This window comes from Bicyclus anynana, chromosome Z (genome assembly GCF_947172395.1).
Source record: "Bicyclus anynana chromosome Z, ilBicAnyn1.1, whole genome shotgun sequence".
Taxonomy (NCBI): Eukaryota; Metazoa; Arthropoda; class Insecta; order Lepidoptera; family Nymphalidae; genus Bicyclus; species Bicyclus anynana.
In genome coordinates, this window is record NC_069110.1 from 10,782,775 (window position 1) to 10,810,663 (window position 27,889).

Below are 27,889 nucleotides of genomic sequence, written 5' to 3' on the forward strand. Positions count from 1 at the left end.
CAAGAGATGCATTGATAGAAGAACGTGTGAATGTGGGCCGAGGCGAAGCCGAGGCATACATACGTAAGTCCATCAATGCTTGTATAGTACTTTTTCAAATAATGCGCGGAAATTAAACTAAGTAGTACAATTCAGAACTTTCATTTGAAAATACAATTGTTGAATGTACAATTCTTAAAATTATATGTGAATTTTCCGGGAATTACGTTGGTTTGAGATAATTCTAACGAGGTTGAAGTTTGTTGTATATTGTATTCGGCGTGAATGAATTTTAAAGTTTTGATGGGAAGTCGATGGGATAAGATGCTTTCGTTAATTTTAGGTGTAATACTATTTTAAAAACAATGACGAAGTTGACGAACAATTAAAAACAATAGATTTTTACGTGCCAAAGTATTTTTTTTTCTATGTGCAAGCCAATTCGAATTTTAAATGAAACCTTTGTTAATTTACCTCTTTGGTCGTCGGTAATTTAAAAATGGAACAATCTTCTACTCCGCAACATAGAGTAGAAGATCGTTCCATTTTTAAATTACACGACAAATATGATTTTACATAGAGTAGAAGATCGTTCCATTTTTAAATTACACGACAAATATGATTTTACATAGTAATTTATACACGGCAGATATGGATACATCAAGTTCGATTTATCTCAAAGAAGGTTGTCAAAATAATGCCTAAATTTCCAAGCATGTTTGAGAAAAAATAATCTAATAAATAATCTAATCGCGTGTCATGATATTCCAATTATGAAATTAAAACAAAAAAAGAATTTTCAAAATCGGTCCACAAATGACGGAATTATCGCTGGACATACATAAAAAAAAAAAAAAAAAAAAAACATACATACAGCCGAACGTAGAACCTCCTCCTTTTTGGAAGTCGGTTAAAAATATAATATAATTGCATAGATTATTCACATGCATACTGTAATAAATTAAAAAATTCAATTATAACACTGCTCTTTGTATGGAAAGTGTGTTTTACTAAAACTTTTTTACTATTATAGCACAGTTAGAGCTCTGGGTTCTTAGTCTCTTGTGCAGCTCTGGGTTCTTGTTTTTTTTACTAATGTTTTGTATATATTTTATATTTTAAAATTTCAAGTTAGTATATTTCAATAATTAATTAATTAGTTAACAATTTGAACAGTACAGTAATTTAAATTGTGATGCAAATACGAGTATGAAGACAGTACGGGTATCAATCTTTGCCTGTTGGTATATACTTAAATAATATTGTATTTCGTATTAAAATTTTGGTGCCACTCGTATAACATTATTGATTTAATTACAAATTTATATTTTAAGTGCATTTTAGCTTTGTATTTTTGCAAAATCAGAGCTCTGGAATGGCAGCATATGGAACAAACTCTCCCGGATATATTAGAAAGTGCTACAAATACAACCATCAATCCTTTACCTTTAAAGTTGCAGAAAATGTAGTAGTATTTAATTTTGTTAGATTCCTATTACATGAGATTAAAAGTAGAGTATGAAACGTGCATAACTTGGCATTAAAGTTATGTACGTTTCATACTCTACTAAAGTTATGTTTTTAATTAAACTCTCGTGTCTATATTATAAAACTCACTTCGTTCGTTTTATAAAATGCAACTCGTTCTTTAATGACCGCCATTATGCAACCGTTTCATAATCTACTATAATTTAGTTATTTTGAAATCCCAAACGGACATTTCAAATTCATATAAATACGTCGTCATGAACCCATATTCGGCTCACTGCTGAACTCGAGTCTCCTCTCAGAATGAGAGGGGTAAGGCCAATAGTCTATCACGCTGGCCCAATGCGGATTGGCAGACTTTACACACGCAGAGAATTAAGATATTTCTCTGGTATGCAGGTTTCCTCACGATGTTTTCCTTCACCGATTGAGACACGTGATATTTAATTTCTTAAAATGCACACAACAGAAAAGTTGGAGGTGCATGCCCCGGACCGGATTCGAAAACACGCCCTCCGGAATCGGAGGCAGAGGTCATATCCACTGAGCTATCACGCCTTACGCCTATTATAAATACGTAGTATTAATAAATAAATCTAACTTGAGAAACTTTCTCTCCATCTCTATAGTGCCGACGTAAACAAGCCTATCGTAACGTAAGATCTAAGAATGGAAAAGTGCGGGCATCGACTCGGGCTCGCAAACTAGTTTTATAATATATGGGTCAATGAGTCGGACAATGGCCCGCCAGCAAGACCTGTCGCACACCTGACCGTAGGTACCTGTTTCGAGCAAAAAACTCATCGTTCTTGCAATACCTTTGCCGTGGCGAGCATTATTAATCTTAATTTATAATCCTATACAAGTTATAGCAATTCAAAATACTGTGAGTCGTTTTAAAAGGAGGACAGTGAGTCTTCATTTTAATATTCTGTCCGCGAACTGTACTTCTGTCACATTGACCTACACAACTAATTCTATAGAACTATAGACTACATTTAAGTTTGTTAACTTAACTAACTCTACTTTATTTAAGAAATTTCTATACTTTATCATTTAACTGATAATTCATACTAATACTAGCGAACGCCCGCGACTTTGTCCGCGTGGAATTTAGTTTTTTGCAAATCCCTCGGGAACCATGGATTTTTCCGGGATAAAAAGTAGCCTATGTGTTAATCCAGGCTATAACATATCTTAATACCAAATTTCAGCTAATTCGGTTCAGTAGTCGAGGCGTGAAAGAGTAACAAACATTCATATCACCAAAATCATCATTTTTCGCAAATCTCGAGAAACCATGGATTTTTTATAAAATTAAAAAATCTGTCAATCCAGAGTAAAATCAAAATATGTTACAACAAAAATCAATTAAGTTTTATGCGTTAAAATACAAATTTCCGCCCTGTCAAATTTCAACTTTGTACGTCAAGCGATTTTCGAGATGTCGTGATGAATGATCTTTCGCATTTATAAATTACTAGCGGACGCCCGCGATATCGTTCGCGTGGATTTCAGCTTTTCACAAATCCCGCGGGAATCATGGATGTTATTATACATACATCTCTCTTCAATCATTCTATCTAAAAAAAAATCACATCAATCAATTCGTTACGTACAGAGAAAGCGACTTTGCTTTATACTATGTAGTGAAGATTTACCCATACCCATCTCGTCGTGACCGACATCTGCATATTTGTCTCTTTTTAACCGACTTCAAAAAGGAGGAGGTTCTCAATTCGGTCGGTATTTTTTTTTTTTATGTATGTACACCGATTACTCAAAGAAGCCTGGACCGATTTCAATAATTCTTTTTTTGTTTGAAACGGTATAGTCCCCATTTGGTCCCATTGCCATCATGTCAAGATCTGATGATGGAATCCTGGAGAAATTGAAGGGAACTTTCGAAAATGATATGGGTGTCTAGTGTGTTCGTATACTTTTCCATTTAGTACTTTTAAGCACTACAATTTCATGAAGGTTTAAAATCGATCTGATGATGGAGCCATAAAACAGACGAGGGAACTTCTTGGCGATTTACAGCAGTTACCTTGTGTTGGAGCTTGATTAATTTGTATTAATGAGAACTTTCCACATAGATAGGTTGTGACTGTCATTTAGGGGTTTGGTGATGAAGACCAAGGACAATTAAGGGAACTCTTTAACAGTTTACAGTAACTACCTTGAGTTTGGACTTGATTCATTCGTATTGCTGAGAACTTTCTACCTAGATGAGTTGTGTCTGTTATTAGGGGTCTGATGATGAAGACCAAGGTCAATTAAGGGAACCCCTAAACGGTTTACGGTAGCTACCTTGTGCCTGGGCTTGATTAATTTGTATTGCTGAGAATTTTGTACCAAGATGCGTTGTGACTGTCATTAGGGGTCTGATGTATTCGTTTGAGATAAAATTTTACACTAAAAATGGAAAAATAATAAAATTTTTAATAAAAAAAATACAACCGACTTCAAAACCTAAGAACGTAGCCACTAAACTAGAAAGCGAAAAATAACATCATCATATGTTCTACCTGCTGATCAGTATGAAGGCGGTGCTTAGCCGGTGTTGTCTTAATTAAAGCTATTTCTGACAAGACCGCATGAAACAACACTGTCTGCAAAATCTAAATCTATAAGATATTCTCACGTGGCTTGAATTAATACATCACCGGCTTAGCACCGCCTTCATACTGATCAGCAGGTAGAACATATTATGATGTTATTTTTCGCTTTTTAGTTTAGTGGCTACGTTCTTAGGTTTTGAAGTCGGTTGTATTTTTTTTATTAAAATTTTTATTATTATGTATGTGTAAATCCATGTTCCATCAGAATATACTAACAATCGACTGGCAGTTAGAGTGTCATCAACTAGGTATAACACATATTAATTTATTAGTTCAATAGTCTAAGTGCACCTGAGATAACGGAAGAAATATTCAGTTACCGGTTCAATCAGTGTCACGGCATTGAGCTAGTGTCTTGACCTGGCTCAACAGGTGATACAACCGAGAAGCGTGCGATCGTATTGCTACTTAGCCACTTGTCGCGCGCTTGCCAACTAGAGCGTAACGTAACGATACCATGTGACTGCAAACATACGTTTATTTATTTCACTTTACCCTTTACACACCAAACGTAATTGGCCTCTTTGATTTAATATCTCGAAAATATTTTATAAGAGGCAATATTTTTAACTTAAAAACATTTTCGTGTCATACCTAATAATATATTGTTTTTTTGAGCCAACAACAAATACATAATAACAATTAAACTCAAAGTATCAAAATACTTGGACCTTGCTCACGAGATTACCGCCATGTAGAATGTTGAGTCAACTATTATTGTTCCGGTAGTTGTTTCAGTCAATGGTCTTATAGCGAAAAGTTTCGACCAAGACCTTAAGAAGCTTTCGCTTAACTGTTGGATACAAAAGGCAGTGATTGAGACGGCGCGTATTGTGAGGAGGTTCCTCACTCTGGAGTCCTGACCACCGGTTACTTGGGCACTCAAAGGAGGAGGGAGGGTTGATTTTTTTTTTATAAATTTTTAATAGTGTTTTGTATTTTATATTTATATTGACATTGTTAAAAATTAAAAAAAAAGAACTAATAAAAGTAATGAGAGATAAATTAAACTCAAATAAATTTAAACTAAGAATTAACTTATGGAATTAACAGTATATTAGAGTTAAATTTATAATAAATAAAATATTTATAAGAAATACACACCATCTATTTGTTCACCCATGGTATCCAAAACACCCAATACGCTGGCGTTATTACCTCTCTGGATGGGAAGGGTTATCCTTTGGGCCAAATAAGGGCCAGCTCTTGGGTCACCTGATGCATGGATCAATTTGTCAGGTCAATGACCATGGGCCTAAAGTCTCAAAGGCAAGCGCCGCAAATACGAGAGCGAGGCGAGGGCGAGATTAAAACTAATGTGTTTTCAAGTACTATAATTTAAATAAGTTTTATTCCAACTTCCCATCTCCGGAATGCCTATTATCGCCATATTGTCGCCGTTTCCCTTCACTTCTCTTTCCCGCAGAAATACGAAGTAGTGCAGCTTTCCAACAGTGAGAGAATTGTTTAAATCGGTTCAGTAGTTTCAGAGCCTATTCAATGCAAACAAACAGACAGACATAAAATAAAATCTTTCCTCTATAAAACATTAGCATACATATCAAACTTACTTGATGTTTTTTTTTTCAGTTATCAATGTCGCTGCTGGAAAAGCACCGATGCAAATCTCTACTGACGAAGGCGGAGTGCCTCAAAGAGCCTTAGACGGCAGCACTGCCTCTACATTTAGCGTGGAAACCTGCACACTTACTAAGCCCGAAAGGGTCCCATGGTGGTACGTTAACCTTCTGGAGCCTTATATGGTCCAACTCGTGAGACTCGACTTTGGGAAGCCTTGCTGTGGTGAGTTAAACTGAGATATTTACTACAAATAATTATTTAACTAACAATAGAGCTTCAATAGTTCCACACTAACGGAACCGAAATAAACAGCCATTTTTATAAACATGTATTAGGATATAAACCTCAATTTTCATCAAAGTAAAGTGGACCTTATCATTACTACATAAAGTTCACTTTACTTTGAAGAAAATAAAAGTGCTAATTTTTGTAAGAGTAAAGCCCCTCCCCATCTACCATTCTATGAAATTACAAGATAAACTAATGATAATATTCGAGTTTGAATTTGACACGTCACGATTGAATGATCTCCTGGGGGTGCCCCTAAAATGTCTATACGCTTATTTGGGGGCTAAGTTTTGTGACGTGTGTATTGTTTACCTAAGTATATTCGCTTTTATTTATTTATTTACCCTAGTTAAAAACCTTGTGCACGCATTTGTTCGCAATCTCTTAGTATATTAGCTCCGTTCCGTTTCTCAATCTCCTCGGTTCCGTTCAGTGCACAGCGCGTCGGAATAGATTTTTTTAATACCTATTTATGTAAAGTTTCTTGACGAATGCATTTCCTCTTAAGTTTGTCATTACAACGGTTTTATAAGCATAATATTACATAGCGTTTCACTGATCCCACAGAGTTAGCCTTATGTCTGCCAAGATCAGTATGTCAGTCTGTCTTCTCGACCCAAATGTGCGATGGAGCTCGAATTCACTTCACAGGCGTTAACTTACTAATTGAACTCTCCATGCGTACACATTTTGCATGTCAAACAAGCTGCTTATATTATTGACATCTTTTCTTGAAAGATAAATTGATTACAATCAATAATAATATTATTTATATATCTATATAAAAGCGTAACTCACGACACTCACAATATCGGAGACCGCTTGACATAAATAGTGTAAATTTGGCAGTGAGGTAGTTTATAGTTAGTAGACGTTTGCTAAGAGCGGAGCGTCTGCTAGTATTCTTTTATTGACGCCATGTGGTTTTAGTTTTTAGTTCCCATTCTCATTAGATTAAATATATGTTACTCGCTGACAATGTAGCTTTCCGTATATGTAGTCATAATCTCCTTTCCCTTATCCCACTTAAGTGGGGTCGGAAAAATATGTCACTTTTTTTGACATATTTTTAATGGTTTAATGGCTAGTGATTTTGTAGCTTTCCGTTTGTAATTTTTTTCAATTGGTTTAGAAGTTTAGCCGTAAAACGTAACAATGTAATAAATGTAAAAAGATTGTATTATGAGTCTACTACACACTTATACCTAATTTACTAAAACCGTCATATGTCTAGAGCGTAAAATAAATTAAATCGTAGAAATTTTAATTAATTATTATTTTTGAATAGTGTTGTTACGACTAATGAAATTTTTTATATTTTTTTATATTAAACGAATTTTGTACGTACTTTTAACAGTCACATTGAAAAAGAAATATAATAGGAAAAGTTGTAGGGATTTTGTAGAAAAATTAATATAACTTTGGCTGATATATATTTCGTTATTATTACCAAACTGCGTACCTACTATTTACGAGTCACTCCATATACACATACTCTCGTACTATATACTTTTAATAATGTAAAACGTTATTAAATAAGAAGGCTCAAAAGTGCAAGAATTCAGAGCCGTAGAGTCTGATTATTAAAAAAATCCTTAATTAGGTGCTTACCTACTTATAATGAGATTAAAGAATAATCAATTATTATGCTATCATCACTTTTTATGCAAGCAAACTGCCTACAAATAACGATAGGTTGGTAGGTACGTACTCGTAATACAGACTGTCATCAAATGGAAACTCAGTGAGGCTTAACTGCTTTCCACAACGATTTGAACTTCATAATTCTAGCTATTATAATAATAATAGTATTAAATTATGATACATTGGCACTCAAGACTCGGTAACTACTTACTTATGATTAGATACCTTCCAGTGAAAGTTATGACACAGTCAGACAAATGAAAGAATGTAACAAAAATACCTACATTTATGTTAATGTTTTCTATGAATTGAACAGTTCTGAATATTTGATACTGTAAAGTAGTTACACATCTCCCTTATATACTAGTTATAAGTTGAGAATACTAAATAATTTTCATTAGAACATGTCAAACTAGAAATATTTTTTCTTAAATTTCACCAGATTCTTTTCCAATAGAAAGCCATGTTATTTATGAGTGTCATGGGCTTTGTTATCCCCGTATTTTCACAGAAACGGTATCTACGCAAATAAAATCGCGAGGCATCCGCTAGTTCTTCTTTACAGAAGAATTCAGAATACTTTTAATAAAAATAATGGGCTTGTTGTTGTTTTTATCAGGAACGAACACGATAGCAACCATAGTAGTACGAGTTGGCAATAATCGACCCGATCTCGGCACAAACCCTGTCTGCAACCGGTTCATGGGTACTCTAGAAGAAGGACAACCTCTGTTTCTTCCGTGCAATCCCCCTATGCCTGGTGCATTCGTCAGTGTTCACCTGGAAGCTGCAATTCCGAGCCAGCTATCTATATGCGAAGCTTTTGTATACACGGATCAAGCGTTACCAATAGAGAGATGTCCCCAATTTCGAGATCAACCTTTGGGAAGCACCGCGACGTATAACGGCAAATGTTATATTTTCTATGACCGGCAACCGTCCAACTTTCGAGACGCTCTCGCATTTTGCCGGTCAAGAGGAGGCACATTGGTAGACGAAAGTAATCCAGCTCTACAAGGTTTCATTAGCTGGGAACTTTGGAGAAGACACAGGTGAGTAAATGTTTATTATTTTTTAAAGCTCTGCGTGTATTTTATCGAATGTTTAAATAAACTAATTTCTTTCTTAACTCAATCGTATCAGGTAGGTTACGTCGCACCAAAGTTCGAGTCCGCTCTGATATTACAATAGACCAAACTGCAGACTGCATGCACTTTTTATTGCATTCACTTGTTGATGCGAATTGCACGATGAGTCAATCCATTAAATGGTGTTAGGATTTGCGTTATATTTATCACACACATAGTAGGTGTAAACCTAAAACGAGTAGAATAGATCAATAAAGTGGGAAGCCTTATTAAATTCTCATAGTACATTCACAATAATCTACTATTGTTGTTCCCTTTATAATTCCAATCAAAATGTTTTTTTTTTTTTCAATTTACCGGACGCTTATGTTCGTATAACTTTTTTCCTTTTGTCCGATATCTATAACACATAGACCTTAGAAAATTTAACCTTAAACTATCAACAAAAAACGGAACTTGTTAGTCAATGTGCGTGAGAGAAGATCATAAATTGTCTTATTAACATTTCAATTACCTAACATACACTTAGTAGATTATATTTGATTCTATTCGTTCGAAGCGTCTCTTTTAAACATCAAATTCACATACAATTGCAGACAAACCACTAAAACATGTATTACCATCCGGCTTACTACAAATAATGCTATAACCTGAGAGACTATGATGACCACAAAATGTTATAGGTGAACAAATGTATTTGTTGTTCATTTAACTCTACACTTGCAGCGCAGAGCGAATTTTCTTTAACGGATGCGGCCTTCTGATTAGGAAGAGAGGTTTTGGGAAACTTCATTCAATGGAATAGTCGTCGCCACCTTCTCCTCATATTTTTTTTTATTGATCTACAATTTAATATTATCATGTAATATTTTTATTCACAAATCAACTTGACAATGAATACCTACACAACAAATAACTCCTGAGGTACTAACTGACGCCCGCAGCTTCGTGCACGTGGAAATCAATGTAAACTTTCCTATTTCACCACTTTTTATGATTTATGGACAAATTATTAAAACTATAACCCTAAAAAGGAATTTCCATACAAACTTTCATCACCACCTCTTATTTTTATTTTAGGGCTAAAAAGTACCCTATGTTTTGCTCCAAGGTCCCATTTACCAGTATACCAAAATTTATCTTGATCGGTTTACAGTTGTAAAAAGGTGACAGGCAGACAGACAGACAGACATACAGACTTATTTTCGCGTTCATAATATTAATTATATTAGTATAGATTAGCTATAAACGTAACACAGGCAAATCTAGAAGTTATTTAGTAACTTCTATCAGTAAAACATTGCGATACAGTTACCAAGAAAAAAATCAGCGCAACAGCCTATTAGTTGAATGATCCATTACAGATCCGCTACGCGAAGCAGAGTGAGGTGATTCGAGCCAATTTCTGGTCTCATCTTCTGCTTGAGTGTTACGTTTTTACCCGTTACAGTGATTGGTCGCGGCAACGGGATCGTTTATATTATGTGCTCAGAATTGCTCTTAAACATATTGAAATCGATAGAAATCAGGGTAACATCAACAGTAAATTGCCATAGAAATATACTTATTTTGAATTATGAGTTCAACAATATTGCAAAATATTGCAATAAAATATTTTCAGAATTCAATATATAGCATATTGATTTGTGGAAACAATTTATATAGTGAGAAAGAATACAATAAGGAACTTAAGCTAACTTATCCTAATAACTATACAAATCATGCCCACGTGGAATGGTGGCAAGAATACTGGCTGCATTTCTGCGCTGGACAGCCAGGCTGATCCTTTGCGCAAAAAATGAGCCAGCCCTTCTGTCACCTTTCTTTCTGTATTTACATAGTTATGTGCTTTTATTTGCATCTAGCGTACCCGATCAAGCTTCGCTTTGACTTGTGTGCTACCCTACCCTACCCGACCCTACCCCTACCCTACCTTACCCTACCCCTACTCTAGCCTACCCCTAGCCTACCCCTACCCTATCCTACCCTACCACTACCCTACCCCTACCCTAGCCCTGAATTATTTTTTCATTGTTTTTAAGACGTATTCTGCTATTCTTGTAAATCCAACGAATCAAAAACCATGAAAATTATTCCAGCAGATCTCGAGTTATAAGTGTTGTAACAATACCGTCTTTGTTTTATATATATAGATAATTACCTAAATTTCCTCGAACAGGTTTGTCAGTTGGTTTTGCGAATGTGAATTTTCATTTTGCTGCGTTGTTGTTACATTGTTATTTATTTTAACAAAGACGTATTGAAAATACTCGGGAATACAGTGTCAGCACATTTTATTGTTAAACATTTCGAAAACCTGAGTAATATACTTATGTGCAATGTTTTGAGGTTTATGATGACATTCAAAATAATTTTGTATTAAATAATAATTAACTTTTAGCAAAAAAATCAGCGATGGTGTTGCGTGTTATACTGATAGAGTATACTCTAACTATGTATGTAGTCAAACTATGTACATTATAATGGGCTTAGTAGATTGCATTGCATAAATTCATTGAATTATTATAACTAGGGCTAGATTCAGATGGCCAAACAAACGACTTCAACGCGTGCCACCGCAAATGGCAAGTGGTAATGCTGGAGTAGTAGATGTTGATAGAGGACTTAATACGTTAATATAGAGCATCCAACACATTCTTTAAAAAAAGAGCTTATGCATGGACTGTGTAAAGAAACGAGAAAAACCATGACTCGATATTCGATATATATCGAAAAAGCATGATGCGTGACGTTTTTTCAGGCACAATGCGTGACGAACAAGTTTGAAAATTGTCAAATAGACGCTTTTATGATGCATATGAGACTAAAATTAAAACCTCATCATGTAAAAACAATAAATGTCCAGTTAGCTTAAAATGTCTTGGTGAAAAAAATATTTCAGTGTGGTGTGTTTTCATGTTGAAATCCAATATTTTAAATTAACAACAGCAGGCTAAACTGTCGTCTATTATCTTCTTGTTTTACAAGTTTAGTTACGATAGGCAATACATAGTCATGATAACATGTATGCATCTGAATGGGTATATTGTTTATTTATACATATACTGTACTTACTTCTCAGAGCGATATCTCGCGTTACTAGTGCGCGGTGCCGCGTAATACCGCAGCAACTAGTAATCGCGCGTTAGGTTTTGTCATCTGAATGTAGTCTAATCTCATTAACCATGACTATACTAAAGCCAAACTCGATGTGGAATATTCAACAACAAACAAATTAAAAATGAAGGTAGAAAACGTATGTCATTTCATGTCCAAATTATTTTAAACTAGCGGACGCTCGCGATATTCAAATATCGCAAAAACCATGGACTTTTTCGGGATAAATAGTAGCCTATGTTCTAATCCAGGGTTTTATCTATCTTTGATTTAAATTTCCGCCAAATCAATTCACTAGTTGCGGAGTTAAAGAGCAATAAACATCCCAATTTTGCAAAAATCCAAAAAAACAAAACATCTTCACGTATATATTATTAGTAACATAGCCATTAATTATATCTATATTTGTTTTAAGTTTATTAATAAAATTTATTTTGTTCAATTTAGAAACAAATTAATTCAAATTATTTTAAGAAGTAAATTAGGATAAGTTAGCTTAAGTTCCTTATTGTATTCTTTCTCTAAATAAAAAAAAAGAAGTAAAATGACTAGCGATATATACCCTCATTTTTGTTGATAAACACAAATATTATAAACTATAGAATGAAATCGTTGGAACATACACATAGAGTTTGGCTCTAGTATAGACTGGAAAACGCGCGTTACATTGTTGTCATCTGAATGTAGCCTTATAACCATGACTAGGTACAGATTATTATTTGTAAGGGTTGATCATTGACGTAACACTATGTGATTGGTAGGAGCGATAGCAGCAGTCAGTACTGGATGGGAGCCGTCCGCGACCCACAAGACCCAAGCAACTGGAAGTGGGTGAACGGTAATGATGTGACGGTATCCTTCTGGAACGCTCCTGGTTGGGGCGAGGCCTGCGTTAGGTTCGACGGCAGCAAGGGATGGCTCTGGGCCGACACCGACTGTCAGTCTACTTTGAACTTTATCTGTCAACACCGTAAGTCCATTTCACATATTTTAGCATAGCGATGTTTAATTTTTTGCAAAGCGAATTTAAGCGATGCCGATTTTGCATGGCGATTTGGTGTGTTATGTTGTCATATCTTTTAGTATAGAATATTTTCTTGTAACTATTTTTATTTATGGAAATGCTATACGGATTTTATAATGTGTGATAGGTGCTTATTGCGTTGTGTTATATTTCAATGCTTATTACAGAGCCTAAAGCCTGCGGTCGGCCAGAACAGCCGCCTAATTCCACTATGACTGCTGAACGCTTTGAAGTGGGAGCTACTGTGGAATATTCTTGTGATGAGGGGCATCTGTTAGTAGGCCCTACTGTAAGATCATGCTTGGATACTGGATTCTACGACGAGTTTCCACCTGTCTGTAAAAGTAAGACTTATCATCATTATTCGCCTATTTTAACGTGATCTCTGAGACACGACTGTGACATTACCTTTCCAACTCTGGGCTGAAAATTTTAACTGTCAATTTCTAAATACAAAGAAAATCTTAGTATGTTATATATCGTAATCCAAAATCACACAGACTAATCACTGGGCCCACTAAGCAGTTACGAGTATATACGTATTTTACCTTTTAGTGTGCCCTTTAAGAAATTAAATATCACTTGTCTCAAACAGAGATGAATGATAGCGTTACAGAATAAACCATTATCATCCCAAGCTCTCAAACAGTGAAAGAAAACATCGTGAAGAAACCTGCATACCTGAGAATTTTCTTAATTCTCTACATTTGTGAAGTCTGCTAATCCGCAAAACTAGCGTGGTAGACTACGGCCTAACCCCTCTCATACTGAGAAGAGGTTCGTGCAATAGTGAGCCGAATATGGCGTTATAAAGACGAAATACCAAATAGATAAAATAGTATCAATTTAAAAAAAATAATTCAAATATCATATAATAAATGAAGTTACTCCCGATGGTACGTTTGCTAGTAAAATTATAGACATCTAAAAGTAAGGTAGCCAAAAGGGGATGGATTTACTCAAACGAAAAAGATGAGGGAGTATACCTGAAGGAGTATACCTTGCATATAGAACGTGTCTACCTCCACAACATATGAGCCCTTAATATTAGTAAACCTTTTTTTTTTTATTCTTTACAAGTTAGCCCTTGACTACAATCTCACCTGGTGGTAAGTGATAATGCAGTCTAAGATGGAAACGGGCTAACTTGTTGGGATGAAAATGCACACATCTTTTGGTTTGTACACGACATCGTACCGGAACGCTAAATCGCTTGGCGGTAAGACCGTACCTTAGGGCAATCCAAAAAACACCAACTTCAGGATTACTCAAACAAGGGTTAATTCAGGTGGCGGCACAAGTGCGGTCAAATGTTATTATTTCATTTTGAAACCGACAATAGTTTCTAACGTTATCAAACTATTTTTTGAGACAGTAATAAATGTTTAATAATAAAGTATTTTTCTCCGCCGCTAAAAGTGGAAATTGTATTTATGCTCAAGCATCATCATCATTCCCTACAATACCCTAAATAATTATCGAAATGTACCGTTTAGAAATTACGGCTCAGAGCTATTTTCTGATATAGTATGTTACCTACTATATCAGCCTTCTAAGCGTTATTCACGATTGTTTATTTCACAGGTAAATTTTGTCCATGGGCTTGTAGTCTATTATGCATAAATGTTCGCTATCAGAATCTGATGGGCAATCCGTTTGTTCGGTCAACTGTTACAAAATCAAATATCAAATTCTTTGCTTTTTATTAATTTTGCGTTTGTCCACAGGAATAGAATGCGGTTTCCCCGCCGAGATAGCGCACGGCAGCTACAAATTGGTTAACGTGTCGGTGTCTTACTTATCGCATGTGCAATATGACTGTGAACCTGGCTACGAGATGGTGGGCCGATCCCGCCTCGTGTGTGACATCGATGAACGGTGGAACGGACCCCCACCGCGCTGTGATAGTAAGTGTGATAGTAGTAGAGTATCATCATGATGCCGTGATAGCCCAGTGGATATGACATTTACGTTGGATCCAATGGGCGTATTGAATCCGATCCGGGGCATGCACCGCTAATTTTTTAGTTATGTGCATTTTAAGAAATTAAATCTGACGTGTCTCAAACATCGTGAGGAAACCTGCATGCCTAAGTGAATTTTCTTAATTCTCTGCGTGTGTGAAATCTGCCATTTCGCATTAAGCCTTATTTTGATTGTTAATGATGAGTAGTAGAGTAACGTCATCATCCAATATGTGTACGAGCTTAGCCAAATGGCACGTCGATTCTCTTTCTACGATCGCAAACGCTTAGAAAACTAGAAAAATGTAAAGGAATGACAGGTCTTGATCACGTGGTCTGTCGAAAGCAAATGTCATTCACATACATTTTTTTAGTTTTCGAAGCGTTGAAGGCGAAGGTGAGCCACTTGGCTACAGGGACTGTAACCGACTCAAGCACAGTACAGGGTCGTCGCACCACCAATTTTCCAACTACGGGCTGAGCATTTTTGCTGAGATTTTTTTGTAAGAAATTAAAGCTCAATATTTTATGGCCGTATCCAGGACTCCGACCCAGAGCGTCGTGATTCGAAACCACGCAGGTAACCATTGCAGCAACAAGACAGTAAAACATAAGCCGGAGAACTATCCCCATATCTATTACTGCCGGCAATCAACTTATCTCCAGTATATTTAACGTGCCTGAATGTATATCTAACGAAGAATTTTGTTTAATATAAGAGAAAATCTAGATATAATTTTTTTCTTTATTATTTCGTTGACAAAATTGGTAGAATTAGGTGTATAAGTACTTTTTACATACTAGCAGATAAGACCCAGTCATGCTTCACTTTGACAATCACGCAAGTCCAATCCCAAGAAAGCTATCGGCGACAAAGAGAGTTTTTAGTTACTTATACATATTATACCTATACGAGTTTAAGAAGATTTAGGCAAGTAGTTGATTAACATCTTAGAATCAAATAAGAATACTTTCAAAATAGAATCATTTACTTATATTAGCATTGTTCCACTATGTAGCGTTTGGAATCTTGGATCTTTTAAACCCGGCGTAAAAAATTATGAGATTTTTACCAATGATTTTAACCACTTATTTCGTGGTTGTTCATCTATATATATAAAAATGAATTGCTGTTCGTTAGTCTCGCTAAAACTCGAGAACGGCTGAGCGGATTTATCTCATCTTGGTCTTGAAATGTTCGTGGAGGTATAGAGAAGGTCTAAAAGGTGAGAAAAACTAGAATAATTGCCGGGAAAACCATAAAAACAACCGTTTTCTATTTCTCATACAAATGTTTAAGAGTCAAGCAGAAGAAGTAGGGGTAGGGAGGGGTAAGGTACGGTTAGAATAGGGATAGGGAAGAAGTGCACATAAGTCAAAGCGAAGCTTGACCGGGTCCGCTAGTTATGAATATTATTTATTTAAACGCCGAGATTTTTACCCTTATACCCTGATATTATGAACCCTTTGATAATATATTTTCCTTACCTTGTTACTCTACTATTGTTCACAGTTGTACAATGTGAGAAGCCACCGGCCATACAGAATGGTAGAGTGAGCGTCACAAACAACGCGTCAGTCTTCGGCTCGTTGGCAGAATACAGTTGCTTACAAGGCTTCCAACTGCACGGTTCCCGCAAGATAAAATGCCTCGCCACTGGTCGATGGGACAAATCTGCTCCACACTGTTATCGTAAGTTCTTGCTTTTCATTCACCTCATCACATCATATTCCTTGGTACCGATAGGAGGGAACTTTGAGTTACGTAGTTTTCAGTTTTAAGGTTCCGTAGTCCAACTAGTTTCGCCATGTCCAATTGTCTGTCCGCAGTTTAGGTCAAAGATTCCGAATACTAGAAAGCTATTGTAAATGTATTATGTAAAGTGGGGATGATTTTTTTTATTCGTTCATCTCTGTGGGGTATCATTGGAGAGGTCTTAATAAATATAGGATAGGTCTGAAAACAATATTTTTCGATTCAGGAAATCTGTGGAGGATTGCTAATTGTTGTAAAAAAGTGTTCAGGAGTGCTAATTTTTGATATACATGTGATTAATTGATTAATTTATGTCATTATGATATGTTTTTCAATTATATTTGGAGTATAATGACACGAGATTAGATAGAAACAATTACATCACACTAACTCGCTCCAGCCTCGCGTCGCCGTCTCATTTCGTTCGCTGTGTAGAGAAATCTTTAATCGATAGACACAAGTGATGATTAGTTTATTATCAGCCTATTTGTAATGGTTCACTGGTCCAGGTCTCTCCTCTTTCGGAAAGAACTTGTAGCTTATACGGCAGTCAACGGCAGTCGACTGCAGTCGTCGGTAGCAGTTGCTGCTCGTATAAAGAACCCTTACGATCCAAAGCCACATTACAAGTTACCCACTAGACGAGGTATTAATTAATACAAATATTTTATTGTCATCAGCTGAGGAGCGAACAACAACGACGACATCAACATCAACAACCACCACCACTACGACAACAACACTGCACCCCACCACTTACACATTCACGACAAGCCAGTCACCAACAACACCACGTTTGATACTTCCCACCAGACCTAGAACACAACGACCAACACTAGCTACTTCGTCCGCCACCCCCGATGTATCCACTACCAGAAGACTAAGGCCGAGGATCACCACAACGGAACGAGCAACTACCATTAAAACATATGAAAAGCCACCAGTAAGAAAAGTCACAGTTGTGGATTCCCAAGACTCGCCCACTAGCCATATTCCGCATATCATTATAGCGAGTCATCCGAGAGAAAACCAGGTCAGTCACATAAAAATTTGCTTACAAAAAAGGTAGCGGTTGTTTCGAGTTAATATTATTTACCTATTTACTTGTACATGTCATCGTTTTTTTGTAACTTATCATGTTATTATTTAAAAAAAGTAGATTTTTTGCATATTTGTTTAAATGTGCTAATCTCTGGAACTATAAAGCAAAAAAAAATGTATGATACCCAGTCTGCTGAAGCCATGGGCTTACTTAAAGTGAAATGGGAGATTAAAGAAGTATTTAAGTAAAAAAATATGAAGGTAAAAAAAGTACTCAATGAAAATATTTTATTATATTTTTTACGTTTAAGAGAACAATCTATTATACATATTATGAAGGAAAAAAGTTTAACGCGCGACGTTAATTCTATCAGTCTCAAGGTATGTATCATACCACCACCATAAAATATAAATGTTTAACAATCGTGCTTCTAATACAACATAAATATTAATTAAAACTTCCTTCCCTTTTTTTGATATTGGTGAAAGTGGAAAGTGTGTATATTCTGTGTGAATATAAAGGGAGAGAGGGAATAGGAAAATGCAAATCTGTTCTTTAAAATTAACTTTTTTTTCTGCGTCATCATCATTATCATCCTATTTTAATGGCCCACCACGGGGCCTTCTGAGCTCGAGTCTCCTTTCAGAATGAGAGTGGTTAGGCCAATAGTCCACCACGCTGGCCCAATGCGGATTGGCAGACTTCACACACGCAGAGAATTAAGAAGATTCTCTGGTATGCAGGTTTTCCCACGATGTTCTCCTTCACCGTTTGAGACACGTGATATTTAATTTCTTAAAAATCAAAGAAATTGTAATATGACCTCTGCCTCCGATTCCAGATAAATAGGTAAATAAATAATATAGTACAAACCGCTTTCTTTTCCAGATTTTCGGCAGTGGTAATAACATTAGAGCAGAGCAGACTCCTCGGGTGAACGTCCCTCTACCAGTAGACGGAGACCGCCGAGAGACGGTCGGCGCCAGGCTCAACATTGGGGCAGTGGTTGCTCTAGCGGCGTTCGGTGCTCTTGTATTTTTAATCGCAATCATCATCACTATCGTCATCCTAGTACGAAGGTCAGTATTAAATAAGGTCTTAATAGAATGAAGTCAGGCGAGCATAATTTCTTTATCTATGATTTTTTTATAATTGTTCATTCAAATAGTTTGAAGAGCAGATAGACGTTGGGGTCCTAAGATGCTGGAATGGCTATGACTAGAAAACATCAAGCAAGTTACAGATTCGCTGATTCAGGCGGCTCAGAATTATGATGTTTAACAGTCCATACAAAAGGCCTATGTCCTGCAGTGGTCGTCAATCGGTAAATATGATGATGAGGATGAATCGTGCAAGGTAAAAAAGTAACTGCAACAAGAAGACTAACGATGAGCTCTTTTATTATATGTATTTTTTTTTACTTGGCACCACAACACACACATACAGCAAATGCTCAAGTAACTTTGATTTGTAGAGAGCTTGCTTTCATTGTGTTACTATGTACTAGAGAAGACACCACTCATCACTACTGCGTTTTCTGGCTCCGGTGCAACTGCGGCGATATCGCCGCACTTAATAGTTTCTAACAAGTTCACTATGTTAAGCGAAACGCGTAAACGTCACATAATTCGTGTCGATAAAACAATCTTCTATTAATTATATAAAATTCTTTGCGGTATTTTTTACCAAACTCCTACGAAACGGCTGGACCGATTGATATGAAATTTAGTGTGCATATCTGGTAGGTCAGAGCATCGACCAACATCTATTCTTCATACCCCTAATTCATTTTTGTTAATTTTTTAAATACATACACAATACTAATATTTCATTTTTGTTAATTTTTTACATACATACATATTCCAAATTCTTGATCTTCTGCCATCAACCCCTATGTTTTAACAGCAATAAGGTAAAACAACGTCCACCGGGTCAGCTAGTTCATTCTATAAGGGATCTGCGCGGCACATTTTCATAGTAGTGGGTTGACTTAACTCATGTTTCAGTGCTGCACCAAAAACTTCAATCTGGCAGTCCTACGCTCGTCTCCCGCTGTTTTTATGTTGCGACACGATTGTCGTTTGAAACAACTTCTCTAGAACATAATAACTCAATGCCTGTATTGCGTTTGCTCGTTATAGATACAAGCGCATGTGTGAAGGTGTCTGATAAAAATAATTTAGATTATTTTAATTAACATTTAAATTATCTTGATCGGAATGAGGAAAGGCACGCAATTCATCGATAGAAGACGTGCACAGTCATATTTCATGTTTTTTTTAACATATTTGGGGCAGATTCACACTGGCTGACACTTACCTGCATTCATTCCGATTCTGAGTTAACGCTGATTGGCATTAGCTGCTTAGCTGCATTTTAGTGTGTGTGTGTGTGTGTTAGTACCTACTGTAGTAAACAGTTACCTACTAAAACATTCAAAATTTGCGTTTTTGTGTGTGTGTGTGTGTGTGTGTGTGTGTGTAAGTATATCGTTAATTCACAATTTTGTAAGCAGGCTTCACAAAATAAATTAAACCTTATAAAAAACCTACATATTAATTACTTCCAATTTGAGATCCATCTGCTGAGTTAACAAAATTACGCGTATCATGAAGAAAAACTTTAGTATAAATGTTAGTTTTAAGTGATTAATTGAAAAGAGTTCAACGCGTGTTGTTAACTCTGCCAGCCCCAAGGTATGAAAGTACCTTAAAATATAAATGTTCTATACTCGTGTTTTTAACATATAGTTTTTTGTAGGTATGTATAAATAAAAAGAACGTCATAAATATCTCTTAATCGTCATAATTATCCGTTATATTAATATCTGATCCCCACAGTATTGAATGGAAGCTTCGTGCAAACTGTTATTTTACCTACAACTGGTTTTCCTCCTACTTTTACTTACAATATTATACACCTTGAAAGTAGTTTCCAAAAAGTAATAACTTGTAAGGTTGTGATTAGTTAGTGAGAGAGGTACTAGGTTAGGTAGGTAGCTAGGAAAATATAAATTGATTTTTAGGTTATTTGTATGTTGTAATTTTACTAACTATTGCATAATATATTTTCGGCTGGTGGGAGGCTTCGGCCGTGGCTAAATCGCTTCGACGTACCGCCAAGCGATTTAGCGTTCCGGTACAATGTCGTGTAGAAACCGAAAGGATTTTCAATGTCCTCCTAAAAAGTTAGCCCGCTTCCATCTTAGACTGCATCACTTACCACCAGGTGAGATTGTAGTCAAGGGCTAACTTGTAAAAAAATAAAAAAAATGTCCACTCCTAACATAGAGAAGGAAGAGAATATTGTTAGTATGTAATGTACACGAAACCTTGATCTATTACATGTTAGTAAACATGGAATACCTACTTAGCGGGGACCGCAAGAGTACAAAGGCGCCGGTCCGCGAGCTCCCGTCGCGTTGGTACACGTTGCTCGCGTTGCCATTTCCCGACCAGCAAGTCGGGAGACGGGAGTTCGTCCGCGCCCATCGACACACGCACCGCGCGGGACATTTCTCCAACCCGTTATAACCAGTGCGTTTATATTTTAAGGTACCGCACGCGGCTGACATGGTGGCTGATTCTTAAGTTGCACATTAGGCGTTTTAATAACACAATCACACTATATAATCTATACTTATAATAAATCTGTAGAGAGGTCAATTCTGTACATGAAATATATTTTCAAAATAACTATCAGGGGGTGATTAGTGATCCATACTGATGCCAAAAATGCCATCAGTAAAATTTTTGTCTGTCTGTATGATCGTTGTAGAAACAAAAACTACTTGACGGATTGTAACGAAACTTAGTACAATTATTCTTTATACTCCTGGGCAGGTTATAGTATACCTATCATCACGCTACGATCAATAGGAGCAGAGCAGTGAAGGGAAATGTTGGGAAAACGGGAGAAATTACTCCATTTTTTAAGCTTCTGTCCCGTGTGCAGCCTTAATGGGTAGCTTAGGTGTAGGGTAGGGCAGGAGTAGGGTAGGGTAGGGGTAGTTAAAAGTTTCCGCCCCGTGATGTTTAACGTGTAGGGTGACTTATTTCAATATTCTATAGTTAGTGATGGTATCCAAAGCGCCTTGGTCCGAGAAATGCCCACAACAAACTAAGCCAGGTTTTTCTTTTTTAGTTTTTATCATATAGATCATTAATATTATATGGCTTTTATATAAGCTTGCGTTTAATATAGTATACGAATAGTTTGTATACAAGTACAATACAACGCAATAACTCATGCAAACGTCGCTCGTCGTATCACTGTCCAGTCCCGTCCACACTATATAGACTACAAGCCCTTGAACAAAAATTACCTGTGAAATGAACCAACGTGAATAACGCTTACAAGGCTGTTACTATATCAGAAAATAACTCTGAACACTGTGCCGTCATTTCTGAGCGGTACAGTGGTAAAAAAAGTTACGATCTTCACAAAATTAGTATCAACCTCAGAAATTGGATAGAACTTTCGATTACAGTTCGTGCGCTGTAGCTTGGTGCAGTTGACAGTTGCCGCATGACGTTCAAAATACACTATTACCGGGAATCGCGGCAAACTTTCAAGAGTAAAATGAACTGTCACTAGCACTTTGCTACAGCACGAAGTATACGTACAATAACTGAACTAGCTAAATCGTGAAATATTTCTTAGTTTACTTGTTTTGCGGATATACGCTAAAATATGTTTTCCCACTAGCTGATATGCAGCCACTGTGTCGGTTCATATCGCACTAAGCACGATGCACACAAAAACCCAAGGCAAATCATCAAATCCACGTAACCTAATGGAAAAGCTGAGCTTTTGGATCAAGCATTTACTTACCTTTCAAATTGCACCTCAGACATGCACGCTTTCAGAAAAAAATAAACCAACAACAAACCAAAGAAACAAGATGTAGCACTGAGTTTTGCTTGAAATTATCACGCCTATCACAAAAAAGCACAAAATACGAATACTTCAAGTATTCAAGCTATGATCTTCCTTGGTAGAAATGAATTTGAAGGAGTGTTTACGTAAATATTAATTAAGCAACCAACTTGATTCATTTATATTATGGAAAGTGATTACAAATTACATGTGTAATATTTTTGTTAATGTTATTCTGAAATCTTTTATTAGGATCATATTATTTATACATCTGTCCTGTAATTAATGGATCAAAGGAAAATGGTAGATACACCACCTAAATGAACCAGACGTGCTGAATTTTCAATATAAGAAAAAAACTTAAAATGTGCACATTCCAATTTTTTTCTTCAAAATATATTGTAGTAGGTATTACCTACCTATTACCTAAAATCGTTATTTAAAAAAGTCTAAATAAAAATTTACTCAATTGGTTTCTAGCTCAGAACTTTTCATTTACTCGTAGGAAAGGTGAAAATGGCCATTATTATAAACAAACAAAACATGAAAGGGGTAAAATAGCTTAAACATTTAATTTGTCAGCAGAAAACACAACGACGTAAAGCGATACAGGCACCACGTGTCCCCGGACTGCAACACTGTGGCGTCACTCGACTCTTCCTCGTCCGAATCACGAAGCGGCCTGAACAGGTACTACCGACAAGCGTGGGAGGAACTCCACGAGGCCACAGGCGCTAAACACGGCCACAGGCGACAAGAACGGGAAGCGCCGAAGGACGGCTCCGAGCTGGTGGTCTCCGATGTGTACCCAGCGCCTCACGCGAAGGACAAAAGGAGACATCATCATCACCACCACCACCGCGAGCCGAGGCAGCCCGACTGGCAACCGTCGCACCGCTCCCACCACAACCATAAACCTAGATATTAAATCTCGATTTTACGTATTCCAAATATTATTTATTTATTAGAAAGTTAATAGTTAAGTGTGTCAGCTATTCTTGTATTATGCAAATAAGTTGAGGCCGGCGTTTATGTTATTGATTGAGTTAAATAAAAAATAAACCGCCTGAGTGTAGGAAGACCCCAATTAATTATTTATTGATATTTATTTGCAATTGAACTTGTTTCTTCTGTTTCAAAAAACTGACTTATTTCTTCTGTTTCAAAAAATTAGGTACAAAATGTAACAATTCCTTAATTTTCTATTTAATTTCTACAACTATTTACCTATATCAAGCTTTATGTCTAAATATTAAATTTTAACGAACTAAACATTTTATATTCTTTTATATACCTAGGTATCTCAACTTTGTTTTTCTTAATTAAACCTCCTTGTATTTGCTTGAACTATGGTTACCTTAATCTTTTCTTATTTACATAAGCACATAATATGCTTCATATATAAAATAATTATTATTCTTATCCGTATAATAGGCATAATTGTAATATTTGGTTACTTGCAAGCTTAAACTTGTGTAAAAATAAAAAATGCAATGTAAATATTTATATTATAAGATTAGATTGAAGTTAATCATTGACAAAATAAATGTGTTTCTTATATCTTCATTAAAATACTAATATCTATACTTATCGAAACAGTGATGGTTAAGTTAGTTACTTAAGTAAATATTAAATACCTAATAATGTAATTAAATTATTTGTTTGACATATTATATTATACCTACCAAATGCGAAATTCGACATTCTCTCGTTATTTACAATGAATAAAAAATAACGGTCAACTTAACGTTAATAAATTCAATTCATGTAAATTAATATTTATAAACCTGTTTTAAATGGAATCCTACTCATGAAAAATCAACTTTATAGTAATCAGTTGTAAAAAATGTTTTACGGATCCCTGACTAGTTATATTACCTATATGCTGTAAGCCGTATCCGTAATGATCATGAAATTTGTTCGATAAATGGCCGTCAAGGTAAGAAAATCGGAAAATACCACTTAGAGTTGAACGACGAAATCGAGAACGTACACTTGTAAAATAAATACTTATTCGCTATTGTTATTTTTTTTATATCTAATCTATATTATTCTACAATAAAGTTCGAAATGTGACCGTTATTTTTTATACGTTTTAGGTATTTATTAAAATTCTCTTTAAATTTAAAGCTAAATTAAATTGATCTAAATGAAATATTTAATTTTAATTAATATTTTTAATTTCAGCATGGTACAAAAGTAGTTAATGAGTACAACTTTTAATAAAATTTGTATTGATTGCGAGATCGACATTAAACGATGAATTAAAATGTGCCATTGAACAGGCAAAATAAGGTATCTAAGAATAATAAATAAGTATATTGTATTTAACTTATCTATATAAAATGTGAACGTCTGGAATTAAGATGCAACTACTAATATTGATGATGTAAATATATTTTTAAAATTATATAAGTATTCTAAGGTAAATGTACCAGATTACGGAATACTAAGGCTTTTTAACTGAGAATACTTGATATTAATAGTAGGAAAGTGTCACGAATCAAAACTGCTCGGTAGACTTATTAAATTATGGATAGATTTAGAACATTATTGAGCGTTTGTAATATTTAATTTATAAATGGAAGCTAATAATGGCCTATCTTGGAATCGTGTACATTTACCTTATTTGCTTAAACAATAAGTATATAAAATTGTTGGAGAGGTGAGAAGATATCAGGTAGGTACTATCTCAACATTTATATTTATATTTAAATTAAAAAATATTATAGATATGTGCAGCAGGTATGTATCGACACAGGCCTGGCCATTTAAATCAGCGTAACGGCCTATGAAATAAAAACAATTCTACCCTTAGATAACAAATGTTGAATATAATATAATGAATTATGTAAATTTAAAAATAAAACCTTTTGAGAAAAATATATTGTTTTCTTTATATTCTTTTACAAGTATTAATTATGTAAATCATTACATTTAGGCCACTTTGTTTGCTAATTGTAGGTAGGTACCTACTAGGTAAACCAACCTAATTTAAACATTATTTAAATGTAAAAATCTAAAAATCGCCTTTATTAAGCTTAGAATTATCTTGTTTAAGCTTCAAAACGCAGCAAATTAAAAAAAAATGAGTTTAGTAGATCCAGAGATTACCACCTCAAACACCATAAACTTTACCTTTTACTACTCGTAACTTAACTTTACAGGGAGATCTGTCTCCCCATAAAGGTAAATTTGTGATGTTGAATTGATGTTGATACCAAATCATCTGGTGCAGCCATATATTTGATTATATTTGACATCTTAAAAAAATTCATCAAGAACCCAGAGTCGTACAGCCAGTTGACGATCATTAATCCCTTTGCATATACATACCATCTCTTTCACTCTATCGAGAAAACTTCTTTAATTTTTTTTTTCCTTATATAATCCTATTTTTAGATGTGTCATAATTTAACGACTAAAGGTCACCCTGACTACTTATTTTATCGGATAGAAGCAGGCGTTACTTTGCGGAAGTTCATCGTGATTATATACCTAATGATTTATTTATTTTGCTATCGTCTGTGAAAAGCAGACGAACCCATGCGACAACGTCACCAAGATGATAGCAAAATAAATAAATCATTATGTAACTTATTTAATCATGAACAGATGATGCATTTAACATGATCTTCGTCTTCCTCATGTTAATTGTTAAGCAAACATATTGAGAAACTCTGCTGAGGCCGTTGAGCATGGTAGTCTCTGCCATAATAGCCACGTCGTCGGCAAACCGCAGTTGAGTGATGTATTCACAATTGATGTTAATATCAAATCCGTTCCAATCCAGAAGCTTAAACACGTCTTCCAATGCGGCGGTTAATAACTTCGGGGAGATTACATCTCCCCAATTGCAATCCATACAAATCCATTGCAATTGGATTTGCCTCGTAGTATGAATGTCTGTGTACGGGCTAACATAGTGGCGCTTTCTTAAAAACACTTCAACACTTCTGACTATCCAGATAACTCGTACTAAACGAGTACGATACATTTCTAATTCGCACATCAAAAATTTGGAATGCCCTACCAGCATTTGTTTCCTGACACTTATAATTTAAGTGAATAATAGGCATCTTTTAGGTAAGCGCGTTCCAGCTTAGACCGCATTACTGTTTTATTTTTCCATAGGCGTATATAAAGGCGGGGCCGGGTGGGCCGTGCCCACCCTAGAATGGTCCAGTGCCCACCCTGGAATTCTGGGATACCGATTTAAAATTCTATGATGGATGCCAAAACACAAAATATACAAATAAAAATCAAGAAAATCAGTCGACTTGTTTCAAAGGGCAGCGTCCACAAACATTGTAAACGAAATTTCTATATTGAGTGTCGACTCTGGTCAGCGGCATGTTAGGGGCCAGGCCCACCCTAGGAAATGATCCTAGATACGCCACTGAGCCTATCTCATAAAAAAGGCGAGTCGAACAAAACTATAAACGAGGCGAATAATGGTGTTAGAACGTTTTTCTTTCAATCATCTTCCAGACTTTGGTGCGCCTGATAAAAACGAATATGCCCTTAGAAATATTGTCCGACAAGGTTAACACTTACAGTGGTATTCATAGACGTTGTAGGGGCACCCCCAGGGAATCATTCAGCCGCCGAGTGTCGAATTTAACCTCTATTTGTTTGAGAATTTGACACTCAGCGGGTGAACGATCCCCTGGGGGTGCCGCTACAAAGTCTATGAATACCACTGTTAAAGTGTTTTTCAGATAGCATGGGTACGGTGACAGTTCAAGCAAGGTTTTTTGAAAGGCTTATTATAGTGTTAAAAAAAGCTTGGCGTTAAACTTTAATATACGACTGTGTGCTTAGTTTTAAATAAGTTTGTAAAATGGTGGTAAACAAAAAAACCTTGGCTGAGTTTGTTGTGGGCTCTTCTCGGACCAAGGCGCGTTTGAAACCCTCGTAACTTTAGTTTTAAGTTTTCAACTATTATTACCACCATTAAATTAAATTAAATTATGACATAATAAATAAAAACTTTTGACCTTTCAAAAGTGCTTGTAAACTAAGCCTAATTGAAATAAATGAATTTTGACTTTGACTTTGTTCGTTTCACTCTTGAAAGTTTGCCGCAATTCACGATAATAGTAGGTACATATTATGAATGTCATAAGGCAACTGTCATCGTACCCATGCTATCTAAAAAACACTTTAATTTCAAATATCTTCCAATTCTATTCTGCAAATATCGACTCATAGGTTGTAATTTATGTTCCAAAAAAAAAATCAGCTTTTAAGTTGTAAATTTTTTTAATAAAAAATATAAGTTTTATTACGGGCATTTATTACATTGATCGCAATGGGCATTCCCTTATAATATACGAAGATTTCCCTCATTTCCTGGATTGAGCATCACTTTTTAGTGCTAGTGATGCTTAATCCGGGAATAATAGGTCAATCA

The 27,889-nt window shown here is 35.6% G+C and overlaps 1 protein-coding gene across 2 annotated transcripts in view; it reads left to right on the forward strand.

Annotated features, from left to right (window-relative positions):
• The window catches only part of LOC112055834 (uncharacterized), a 48,365-nt gene extending 22,990 nt beyond the window's left edge, over positions 1 to 25,375 (forward strand). Inside the window, exons 3-11 of one of the 2 annotated variants that reach the window (XM_052890680.1) lie at positions 5,682 to 5,894; positions 8,224 to 8,656; positions 12,571 to 12,779; positions 13,001 to 13,177; positions 14,561 to 14,740; positions 16,311 to 16,490; positions 17,234 to 17,586; positions 18,484 to 18,674; positions 23,056 to 25,375. In XM_052890680.1, the coding sequence (XP_052746640.1) occupies positions 5,682 to 5,894; positions 8,224 to 8,656; positions 12,571 to 12,779; positions 13,001 to 13,177; positions 14,561 to 14,740; positions 16,311 to 16,490; positions 17,234 to 17,586; positions 18,484 to 18,674; positions 23,056 to 23,401 (2,282 nt within the window). In that variant the 3' untranslated portion in view covers positions 23,402 to 25,375. The remainder of the gene's footprint in view (positions 1 to 5,681; positions 5,895 to 8,223; positions 8,657 to 12,570; positions 12,780 to 13,000; positions 13,178 to 14,560; positions 14,741 to 16,310; positions 16,491 to 17,233; positions 17,587 to 18,483; positions 18,675 to 23,055) is intronic. The other variant, XM_052890681.1, reaches the window with a different exon arrangement.
• Positions 25,376 to 27,889: the final 2,514 nt, after the last annotated feature.